Source organism: Echiichthys vipera (assembly GCF_963691815.1).
Source record: "Echiichthys vipera genome assembly, chromosome: 2".
Classification (NCBI taxonomy): Eukaryota; Metazoa; Chordata; class Actinopteri; order Perciformes; family Trachinidae; genus Echiichthys; species Echiichthys vipera.
In genome coordinates this window covers 4,128,176-4,140,815 of record NC_139827.1, presented here as the reverse complement: position 1 = coordinate 4,140,815, position 12,640 = coordinate 4,128,176, and the positions used below count along the sequence as shown (strand labels likewise).

General features: G+C 43.8%; 1 protein-coding gene across 1 annotated transcript; it reads left to right on the top strand.

The window, feature by feature from the left end:
* Positions 1-40: 40 nt before the first annotated feature.
* On the top strand, positions 41-12,372 carry LOC310963558 (sialoadhesin-like; the record flags this gene model as incomplete). Its single annotated transcript, XM_083936422.1, has 11 exons — positions 41-95; positions 5,145-5,486; positions 5,609-5,827; positions 7,408-7,752; positions 7,860-8,093; positions 9,501-9,761; positions 9,974-10,234; positions 10,331-10,588; positions 10,672-10,762; positions 10,857-10,914; positions 12,184-12,372. The coding sequence occupies 11 exons, from the start codon at positions 41-43 to the stop codon at positions 12,370-12,372; spliced, it is 2,313 nt and encodes a 770-aa protein (XP_083792548.1).
* Positions 12,373-12,640: the final 268 nt, after the last annotated feature.

Below are 12,640 nucleotides of genomic sequence, written 5' to 3'. Positions count from 1 at the left end.
TATTATGAAATATGTAAATGTATCAAATTTAACAGCAATAATGGTCGTCGAGATGATGTTGGTGGTGCCTCGGCAGACGGATGTGCCTCAGTGCGGTCTTTGGTAGCTAATGTGGCTAGAATATATGATATTTGTATTATAAGCTGTTCTAATGGACTGTCAAAGAAACGTCACGTAGGAGCATAGGCAGTATTTTCAAAATAAAACATCTATCTACATAAACAGTCTATTCACTTTAGATCCATGTGCATGATTGGACTACAGGGTCAGTGCAGACCTTAGAGTTTAACCCGTGACCTGGAAGAGCTGGAGGATTTCCACGCATATCTCTTTTAAATTGATTCTAATTCACTGCAGATTATTCACTTGCTTCTTTACTTTTGCAGGGGAACACGTTTGCTGAGGTTGTTGTAATTTCTAACTGTTGCCACTAGATATCAGGAAAGAGTTATATTACCATAACAGACGATTCCCACAGTTCTGTGCAGTACATTTCTGTAAATACAATATATTCTTTACTGGTTTCATCACAACTGAGTCAAATAGTATTACGTCTGCTGTCTCACCTGCTAATAATAAACCTCACTGCTGTCTTTTTAAATCATCTCCTGGGCCCGTATTCCTGAAGATCGTGAGAATCCTCTCAGAGAGCTCCTAACTTAACCTCAAAATTCCCAGCAAGGAGTCGTAGCTTCAGAGTGAATCCAGAACATTCTCAGAGACCTCTGAGCAAGGGACGGACAGAAACTCCTCTCTTAGTGAGGAGGTGTGGTCGACCCCGTTGCTAGGTATGAGTCATCATTTCAAAAGCTGTGATTGGTCAATCCTAAAAGCTAGATAAAAAATATACTTTTGGTGATAACGGGCAAAGCATGGACCCTCAAATCCATCATCTTAATTATAGAATCTAATCTTATGAAGACTGTGTGATTGTAAATAATAATTATAAGCTATACTTTAAAATAATCCCACAAACTGTGTGAAAACTGAGGCCCACTTGCACAGTATTCACATAGTGATAGTTATATGTTTTTTGCTTATATTAACTGCCATGCTGGTAAGTGCATCTCTAATGAGATCAACCACAAACGTGATTCCTGCACGATCTGATCTGTAGCGTTTCATTAATTCAGTGTCATCCAGTGTTTGGAGAATCTCTCTCCTGCCTCTTCCGTCCGCCATTTTGTCCTCTGCTCAGGGAACTCCTAAGCCGCTTAAAAGTCCTCTTCCCTGCTCTTAACAGATCTCCCCTTAAGAGCTCAGATTCTTTAGGAATAGCTTTGATCTTTACTGGGATCTACTCTAAGGAAACATCACAATTCTACGAATTTTCTTAGAATTTGGCCACTAGGAGCAACTCTTTGCACTAAGAAGCTTTAGGAATACGGCCCCTGGTCTTTTTTTTATGCTCTCAACCCCATGTATTTTAATTTTGGACATGTTGGCTGTTCTATCTTGCTCAAATAAAGACATTAAACTCAAAGAAAGAAAAGGTTTTTTTCTGTTTCCCCGTTTAGTTTGGCCCGATGAGTCTGTATTTGTTCAGTAACGCTCTCTTACATGTGCATGTATGTCTGTATTTGTCTGGTAACGCTCTCTTACATGTGCATGTATGTCTGTATTTGTTCAGTAACGCTCTCTTACATGTGCATGTTTGTCTGTATTTGTCTGGTAACGCTCTCTTACATGTGCATGTATGTCTGTATTTGTTCGGTAACGCTCTCTTACATGTGCATGTATGTCTGTATTTGTTCGGTAACGCTCTCTTACATGTGCATGTATGTCTGTATTTGTTCGGTAACGCTCTCTTACATGTGCATGTATGTCTGCATTTGTTCGGTAACGCTCTCTTACATGTGCATGTATGTCTGTATTTGTTCGGTAACGCTCTCTTACATGTGCATGTATGTCTGTATTTGTGTGGTCACGCTCTCTTACATGTGCATGTATGTCTGTATTTGTTCGGTAACGCTCTCTTACATGTGCATGTATGTCTGCATTTGTTATGTAACGCTCTCTTACATGTGCATGTATGTCTGTATTTGTTTGGTAACGCTCTCTTACATGTGCATGTATGTCTGTATTTGTTTGGTAACGCTCTCTTACATGTGCATGTATGTCTGCATTTGTGCAGTAACGCTCTCTTACATGTGCATGTATGTCTGTATTTGTTCGGTAACGCTCTCTTACATATGCACGTATGTCTGTATTTGTTATGTAACGCTCTCTTACATGTGCATGTATGTCTGTATTTGTTCGGTAACGCTCTCTTACATGTGCATGTATGTCTGTATTTGTTATGTAACGCTCTCTTACATGTGCATGTATGTCTGTATTTGTTTGGTAACGCTCTCTTACATGTGCATGTATGTCTGTATTTGTTATGTAACGCTCTCTTACATGTGCATGTATGTCTGTATTTGTTATGTAACGCTCTCTTACATGTGCATGTACGTCTGTATTTGTTCAGTAGCGCTCTCTTACATGTGCATGTATGTCTGTATTTGTTCAGTAACGCTCTCTTGCATGTGCATGTTTGTCTGCATTTGTTCGGTAACACTCTTACATGTGCATGTATGTCTGTATTTGTTCGGTAACGCTCTCTTACATGTGCATGTATGTCTGCATTTGTTATGTAACGCTCTCTTACATGTGCATGTACGTTTGTATTTGTTCGGTAACGCTCTCTTACATGTGCATGTACGTCTGTATTTGTTCAGTAACGCTCTCTTACATGTGCATGTATGTCTGTATTTGTTATGTAACGCTCTCTTACATGTGCATGTATGTCTGTATTTGTTCGGTAACGCTCTCTTACATGTGCATGTATGTCTGTCACTCCTAATCACTCCACTGAACTCTTCTTCCTCTGTGTCACTTCTGAACAACTCCGCCAACTCAACGGTACGGAAGTGAATTCGCTCATGGTTGGACGTCGTCTGAGCAGGCTAATTTCCTTTTGGTCTTACTGTATTTGCATGAATATCTTTCAAATCAGTTTCACTTCTCTCTGAGTCGGCTGCTGTGACATGTAGCCCCTGGGGATCTGGGGACTTTATCTTTGTCGGTTTCATGCTCTGGTTCCCTCAACTGGAACGTTGTCCTGAAGAGGTCAAACTGCACTACTTTCATCTTTGAATGTGGGGCCATTTGATACTTAAAATAAACAGATGTATTTGCCCAATAACGTTTGTTTTTCAGGCCCTAAACTAAGATCTCTCTTGACATGCTTTTGTGTCCATGTGGTGTTCTGATGTGCCGCTAAACGAGCCTCTTAAACACACTTAGGCTTTTCTGTAAGTGGCTCATTGTGCATGTAAATAATGTAAAGAGGAAGGACGTCAGGTGCATTTTTAAAAACTGACTTCTCTTTTCAGACCACAGGAAAAGCCTCTTACGTGCCCGTTTAACGTCTTGAAGTGTGTTATTCACCTGCAGATATGTTTTATTGACTCTGAAGAGAGATGAGAGAAGCGGCTATGAGTTTAACAGCAGCAGCAGCGGCAGCGGCAGCAGCGGCGGCAGCAGCGGCGAGTGGGTTTGTCGTCCTTCTCCTTCTCACTGGACCAGGTACTGTTTCTATCTGTGTTGTAGGAAATTCAGTCTTTCTCAGATTATGTTCCTAGGTTTAAAGTGATGCAGTCTCGTCTCATCTCTCATCTCATCTTCATCCGCTTATCCGGGGTCGGGTCGTGGGGGCAGCAGCTTTAGCAGGGGACCCCAAACTTCCCTTTCCCGGGCCACATTAACCAGCTCTAACTGGGGGATCCTGAGGCGTTCCCAGGCCAGTGTGGAGATCTAATCTCTCCACCTGGTCCTGGGTCTTCCCCGAGGCCTCCTCCCAGCTGGACGTGCCTGGAACACCTCCCTAGGGAGGCGCCCAGGGTTCATCCTTACTAGATGATCCTGAACCACCTCAACTGGCTCCTTTCAACGCAAAGGAGCAGCGGCTCTACTCCGAGTTCCTCACGGATGCTGAACTTCTCCCCCTCTCTCTAAGGGAGACTCCAGCCCCCCTCCTGAGAAAACACATTTCGGCCGCTTGTACCCGCGACCTCGTTCTTTGGGTCCTGACCCAGCTTTCATGGCCACAGGTGAGGGTAGGAACCAGGACTGACCGGTGGATCCAGAGCTTTGCCTTCCTCAGCTCTCTTTTGGTCACAGCGGTGCGGTAGAGCAACTGCAGCACCGCGACCCGCTGCTCCGATTCTCCGGCCAAACTCACGCTCCATCGTCCCCTCACTCGTGAACATGATCCCGAGGTGCTTGAACTCCTTCACTTGGGGTAAGGACTCATTCCCTACCTGGAGTAAGCAATCCACCAGTTTCCTTCTGAGAGCCACGGCCTCAGATTTAGAGGTGCTGATCCTCATCCCAGCCGTTTCACACTCGGCTGCGTACCGCTCCAGTGAGTGCTGAAGGTCACTGACCAACGACGCCACCAGGACCACATCATCTGCAAAAAGAGAGAGGAGATCCTCAGCCCGTCGAACTGCAACCCCTCCCCACCACGACTACGCCTCGATAACTTGTCCATGAAAATCACAAACAGTGATGCAGTGCATATGCTGAATAAAAAAATTAAAAATGCAGACGCAATTGTGCACCTACAGCCTGGAACACTCTGCAAAACCAATCCAAAACTTACCACACTTTAATCATTCACACAATTTAAATCCATAATTACATCTTAGTTTACTTCCAACTGCTCCTGTTTTTAACTAGACTCTCTGTTTTCAGTTTAGTTTTGTCACCTTTACCTTTTGGTTTTTCAGATATGCTTATGTACTGTACATAGTTAGTCAGCCCTCTGTATGTTGACGTCTCCAAGCTTGGCTTATAATGCAGAAATAACTTCATTAAACTGTTTATTTAAGCAAAAAAACAGGAGAAAAACGTTTTTCAGCACCCAAAGTTGCTACAAATTCTTGTGATAATCCTGTAAAACATTAAATAACTGTTCAGTTGTATTTGTAGATGAGTAGTAGAGGTTTTTGAAGTATGTCCAAAGTACATTTACCCTAAAAACATATTGGTATCATGATCCTTCTTGTCTCGACTTATTCTGGGAAAGTCTGCCTTGTGATACCGATACCTTCTCTGATGTTGTTATGACTGTGACTGTGCTTTCTTCTGTGTTACAGCGATACAGGGAGACGATGACTGGAGTGTGACTTACACTTCTACTGAGAGCTGTGCCGTGAGAGGATCGACAGTGAAAATACGCTGCAGCTACACGTACCCGTCCACAATGTACCATGTAACAGGAAACTTCTGGTTTACCAAAGAGAGTAATAACGTTTATGTGGATCTGAGAACAGACTCAGAGTATGCAGGTCGTGTTCAGTATCAGTGTGAAAACAAAGGCTGCACCCTGACAATCAGAGACCTGAGAGAGAGCGACTCAGCTGTGTACTATTTCAGGTTCACAACAAACCAAGATGGGAAGTATACTGGTTCCCCGGGAGTCACTTTGTCTGTCACAGGTAACGTTTTCATCTGAATAATTACTCATATGTCCAAGTGTTCAATATCTTATGAAGGTTACATGCATCTGTTCACTTTTCAGTCTAAAATGAAGACGTCTGTTCCGTATTCACATGTTCAGATCTCCAGGTGCAGGTGAGCAAATTAGTAGTCTACACATCTACTAACAGGGTAGACCTGAAGTGTCACAGCAGCTGTCGTCTACCCGGTCTTCCCTCCTTCGTCTGGTACAAGAATGGACGCAGAGTTTGGGGACAAGCATCGTCTCAGCTCCACTCAGACTACTCTCATTCTACAGACTATTCTTGTGCTGTAGAGAACTTCCGCTCTCCTTCAGTGTGTGAGTTCACACCCATTTTTTCACACGGTCTTTGACGACCATAAAACCATCTGGGGGAGCATTTTTGCTAGTGCACTGTAGCATAACTGCACACGCCCTTAGATATCTCGCTTCCCTTTCTGCATGGACTTTAGGTTTTTTGGGGTCCTGCTGTGAGTATCCCAACAGCAAAACAACATTCAAGCTCCACTGACATGCATATCCCATAATGTCAGCCACAAATGGCTAAAGAGCCCTGCCTGTGCAGTCGGATCGGCTAACAAAACAAAAACAGAGAAACTCAAAGTGTAGAGTGAGAGTGACTTCATTCTCTTTTCGAGACGCTATTACTCCACCATACCTTTATAGCAGATATTTGTCTGAGGCTATACGAGTGCTCTGAATGTTGAGTAAACTCCCTTTAAGAGATTTTAAAGTCCTTGTAAGGAAGCAGGTTGGGATTCACCCTGGAGACCGCTGTTTGTGGCCCCTTCATGCATTTACGCTCAGGCTGGTCTAATGCAGTTTTCTTACATACAACAACGAAAGTTAACATGAATTATGGCACTAATTCATGTTTGTTTCACATATTTATTGTGTTTGTGTTCCGCGTATTGAAGCATGTGACGTAGTTTAAAATAACGAGTCGCCACATGATGGCGGTGGAATGGTGGAAGGTCCTGAAACACAGAACTGTCACCCAGGTGGTAGCGATTAATTTCATAGACGTACTAAAGCAAACCATGGCCTTATTTCTAATCCTAACCAAGTGGTTTCCATGCCTAACCGTAAACCGCAACTTTTGTTGGCAAAAATCGGTCACGTAGGGGTGTTTTCGTTCCGTTGTCGTCGTGGACCACTTACGGTCCGCCGGCTTTTAGCAGTCTTATTTAATGTGCGTAACTTATACGACGCCCTATGAACCTGTTCATGTGAATACGTTGTTAACATTACAAACACATTTCTTTCAACCCCACTCCCGATGTTTTCCTAACCCTAACCATGTAATAGAGTTTGCATTCACAACGTTAACCGCAAATTCTCTGGGTTTAAAACGGCAACTACAGTGGGGCGTCACTGCCTTACGTGCTACCCAGTGCATCGACAAATGATGCCAATGGGTCCTGACAAAACGGCCTCATGTGATGAATTGGGATGAGAACTTTAAGGGGTGAGGCGTGCGCGTATGGTGCCAGTTATGGAAAAAGATTCAGATCCTTCATTTCAGTAAAACTGTACAATTATTTAGTTATTATATGTTATTCAAATGAAAACCTAGGTGTGAATGGTTGTCTGTCTCTGTTCGTCTCTATGTGCCCTGTGATAGACTGGCGTCCTGTCCAGGGTGGACCCCGCCTCACGCCCGATGTCAGCTGGGATCGGCTTCAGCCCCCCGCGACCCCCGACAGGGACAAGCGGTTGAAGATGAATGAATGAATGAATGTTTTTGTAAAAGGTCACAAGAAAAGAATCACTTCTCTGGAGGAGACTCAGTATCCAAACAGATTTACATATTTAAGCAACTTCGTGACATAGTGAAGTCTGTCTTGTGATGCTGTTCTGAGTCTGACTGTGGTTGTCTGATGTGCTCTGTGTTACAGCGGGTCTGTGGGCAGTGGCTTATACTTCTGCTCTGGTCTGTGCCTTAAAAGGATCAACAGTGGACATACGTTGCACCTACAGGTACCCACACAGATCCAAGAACAGAGATACCACAGTCTTAAAAAGATTCTGGTTTACAAAGCAGAGTAGAGGCGTACCTGTGGATCTGAGAACAGACTCAGAGTACGCGAAACGTGTTGAGGATCACTGTGATAAGAACCACTGCACTCTGAGAATCAGAGACCTGAGAGAGAGCGACTCCACGGAGTACAAGTTCAGGTTCATAACAAACCAACAAGATGGGAAATATATTGGTTCACCTGGAGTCACTTTATCCGTCACAGGTAACCTTTTCACTGGAAGTCAATCGGTTTCCAGTGTGTAATAGGAAACATTGCTGTCAGTGTGTGTCGACGGTTGACTCTAAAATGACAGTTGTGTTTAATCACAGAGCCCCAGCTCCAGGTACACGCGAGGACATCTACGGAGAAGGGGTACGCGAACTGGACGGAGCTGACATGTCACCACAAGTGCCAGCTGCCCGATCATTACTCTTACATCTGGTACAAGAACGGACAGAGAGAGGAAAATCAAAAAGTTTATTTCCATCCACACCCGTTAAATCCTGCAGACAGCTTTTCTTGCGCTGTCGCAGGATTTGAGATGTTCCCCTCTCCTCCAGTGTGTGAGTTTACTTCTCTTTGTTTTTTTGTTTTTTTTACTAGAATTACGTCGTCTGATCGCAAACAAATCAAATTCAGTTTTTACAGTTTTTAGTTAGTTCCTCTTCCTAAATATCTATTCTGACGAAAATGGGATTCAGCTTAATTCACCTGCTAAGACTTTTTGTTTTCTACTTTTTGTTTTTTATCACTGGCTCCATTCAAATAGGACGGGGAATAATTGTACCCCCCCAAAAAATACACGGAAAATTAAAAAAAATATCAATTATTTTTACTTTACTACTATAATTGTGTTCAATTAGAGTCCAGTTTTAATTTAAATGATTTCCACTGAAACTGACACTCTGCTCTGATAGAACAACATAAATCATCTGGGTTTAGAAAAAAAAAACGTACCTCTACGTGCACCCAGAGACCCAGATCCCCCCTTCCCCCCAGCGCACGTTACACTATCAAAGGCCCACGCCTCAAGCTAGGCATGCGCTAAATGACGTTAGCAGTTGCTATCTATGAGTGAGTTAGCCAGCCTACCTCGGTGTAGCGTGTACCCCATGCCGTTGAGAGAAGACACGGGTGCATTCACAGGAATCTGGTGCACACGCACTGACGAGCACTCGACTGGAGGGAGCGGTGGAACTCTGTGGTAGAGGGGGAGGGGCGTGAGAGTTGCCGACTGCAGCTTTAACTTCTTCTTTCAGACTAGAGGAATGGAAACAACCAAAATACACATTTGTTTATTTTACAACACTATCTATTTACGATTGTAGATTTATCCTAAATTCACCAAAAGATACCATTAGTGAATGTCTCATTTGCATATTTCCCCTTAAGTTTCTGTTTTAAACTCCGGAAACAACATTCTGAACAGTGACGATAATCAAACATTAAAAAGAAAGTGTATTCTGTTTTACTTTCTTTCATTTACTTACATTAAAGATACAAATGATTATGTTGTGATTAGTTCTGGACAGTCTCTCTCTCCTTTTTAATTGTTGTTTTTGTTTCCCCCTGTCGGTGTTTTTCTGTGTGTGTTCCCCTTTCTGTTTCTCTGGTTTGAGTTTGTTTCCCTGGCAGGTGATTCTTGTTAACATTGATCACCTGCCACTCTGTACATTAACCCGGTACTGAGCCTCACTCGGTGCCGGATCATACCTTCTACATACCCTGATGTCTCCCTGTGTACCTGTTCCTCTTGTGTCCATTCATCTCGTCAGTTTGTATCAGTTCTCTTCGTGTTTTTCCTTTGTGTTTATTCCACCTTTTTGTAAATAAGTTATATTAAATTTGTTAATACCGTCTCCTGAGTTCCGTGTCTGCATTTGGGTCCCCTACTCCGTGTATTCTCCGTCGTCATTCATGACAGATTAAGCAATAAACCAGATGTTTATTGTATGTTTATCTTCCTCCAGATGCTCCAAAGCTTCCCTCTGTGTCAGTGAGTCCCTCTGGTGAGATAATGGAGGGCAGTTCAGTGACTCTGAGCTGTAGCAGTGATGCTAACCCAGCAGCTAAATACACCTGGTACAAGAAGAATAACAATCCAGAACTCAGTGAAGAACCTCAGCTTGTCCTCACCTCCCTGCAGTCCTCTGACTCTGGAGAGTATCACTGCACAGCTGAGAACGTGCTGGGGAGGAGGACGTCGGAAAACATCATTATTGACGTGAAATGTGAGTAAAATACACATTGTAAGCAACTGAGACATCACATCTGTCCCATTCATTCCTCTTTATTAAAGGGGCAATCCACCGCACGTGGAATACCGTATAGTTTAAGCTTAAGGTATGCATTACAAGCTGAGGTGCTGGGTTTTAAAAAGGGTCTGTAAGGAGGCAGGGGTGTCTAAATTATGATGCTACTGATCATCTACATTCATAAACAGATGCTCCAAAGCTTCCCTCTGTGTCAGTGAGTCCCTCTGGTGAGATAGTGGAGGGTAGTTCAGTGAATCTGAGCTGTAGCAGTGATGCTAACCCAGCAGCTAACTTCACCTGGTACAAGGAGAACGAAACACTGCTTCAAGGAGCAGAAGGAAGTTATCATTTCACCTCCATCAGCTCTGAGGACAGAGGGATCTACTACTGCAAGTCTGAGAATCAATATGGAGAGATCAACTCCTCAACTCTGCTTATAGATGTCCAATGTAAGTCACATTTTCTCATGATAAAAGTCTGTCCTACTCATGCACGCTAATATTAATAGAATAAGTCTCCATACATATTGTTTATTTGCTCAACAGATGCTCCGAAGCTTCCCTCTGTGTCAGCGTGTCCCTCTGGTGAGGTAGTGGAGGGTAGTTCAGTGAATCTGAGCTGTAGCAGTGATGCTAACCCAGCAGCTAAATACACCTGGTACAAGGAGAATGAAGAGTCACCAAAAGCTTCAGGACAGATCTTCAGCATCACTAATGCTAAAGCTGAACACAGTGGGAGTTATTACTGTGTAGCTGAGAACAGAAGAGGACGCCATGACTCCCCCTCATATCTGATCGCGGCAGGTACGTTTATTTTCTTTACTTACACATGTACACATTAGGTGTCATAATCCACCGTGTGGATTAAACGATTGGTTCTGTCACAGCTTTCCCAAGGAAATGGAAATCCGCAGTGAATGGAACGATCATTCCTGTTTTCCTGGCTCTCATATGTCTTTCTGTGTTTCTTCTGATAAGGTGAGTAGATCTGCAGCGCACATTAAATGCATGAAAATCCATCTTTGGCAGCTGAATTATGTATATTTTTTTAAAAATTCATCCTCCCAACCAGAAAAAAGAGGGCCTCCGAGCATTCATCTGAGCCTGAAGAGAGACCAGGCAAGGAACAGGTGAGCAAGGAGAGTTCAACGATGCAGGTTCAGTTCCTGAAAAATGATGGTAACAAAAGTCTCGCATTGGTTGGACTCTGCTCTTTAACCCTTTAATGGCCTCACTAGGACAAAAGAAAGCGATGGAAGCATCTCTTCTTTGCATTTTGTACTTCCTTGGGGCAAAAACAAGAATCTATGATAAACAGAAAAGATTTTTTAATTTTTGTCCTTTCAAAGTATATGTTAAACAGGAAATTAAGGATGCTAGTAATATGTTCGTATACCAACATACAGCGAACTGTTCAACACGTTCTCTTCAACAGCTTCATACGATATCTTACAAAATACGACGTTCTATTTAAAGGGGCCATCACATGATGAGCTTTTTGCGCTGGGCTCTCTGTTAGTTTGGGCGTAGGGACCCAGTAAACGACTAAATCAACGTTCGTGAAACTCGGACGCACAATCAACACGTTTCTCCTCCATCTTTCTGCCTAGGAAACGGAAACGTCACACTCAAAGCTTCGATCTCATTGGTTGCGCGTTTGAAAGCTCAGTGGCAACAAGGTCAAAGAAGAAGAAGAATTCCTTTATGAGTCCCGCAACGGGGAAATTCGATTTTTTTACTCTATTATTGTTGTTCATGTTACACACACACAGGCCCGAAATACACACACACATGCAACAGGACCTATAGACATGCAATTAATAGAGAGATGTCAGAGCGAGGGGGCTGCCAGTGACCGGCGCCCCGAGCAGTTGGGGGTTCGGTGCCTCGCTCAACAGCACCCCGGCAGTGCCCAGGAGATGAACTGGCGCCTCTCCAGCCACCAGTCCACGCTCCATTCATGGTCCACACAGGGACTCAAAACGGGCAACCCTACGGTTCCCAGCAAAGTCACCTATGGACTGAGCTACTGCTGCCCAAAGTTCAACTGATTTGAACTTTGAGCGCAGTGGCAGAGAGGCAAATCTGAGCGATGCGCGTCACTACCTTGGGGACTGCTGCTACATTGGGGACTGCCGCCTCTTCCATGGGAAATGACAGCACAAAGCGTTATTACCGCGTATCCTGTAAGGGCCCTATGGCTGTGTGGGCCACGACGGTTAGGCCTATTCTATCCTATTCATATTTTGTAAGATATTATACGAAGCTGTTGATGAGAATATGTTGCTTCCACCGGGACTGGGACAAATATAAGTTAAGGACAAATGGATTGATTGATTAATTGGTCATGTACCACCACTAACAAAGCCACACTTGTAAAAGTAAATTTGTCCTTGCAGAGTCTGCCCGATCAGTCGGTGGAGCACCCTGGTCTTCACTATGCCAGTGTCTACTTCACCAAGAACCAGAACGACCCCGTGTACTCTAACATCAGACCGGCAGGACCCTCGACACAAGGGGAAGAAGAGGAAGACGAAGTTGAGTACACTGCCGTCAAATTTAACAGTGCCAGTACTCCACCGAGGTGAGCAGCTCGTCTATTACCCTCGCTAAAACCCAAGCTGCTCTCGTACACTGTTCGTGCATAGAAGTATGAAAAGTAACGCAGAGTAATTTGTAATTTAGGCGTAGTACGAGACCATGAAGCTCTGCTTAGCAAGCCGGGGTGGTAGATGGGTCCCAAACTTCTTTTTTTTTCTCATTTCAGACCCAGATGTCAGGACACTGTGGAGGATCCAGCTGCATTGTACAGTGCACTCGTCAAACCTGCTGAACACAACAGGAATCTCTAGTCTT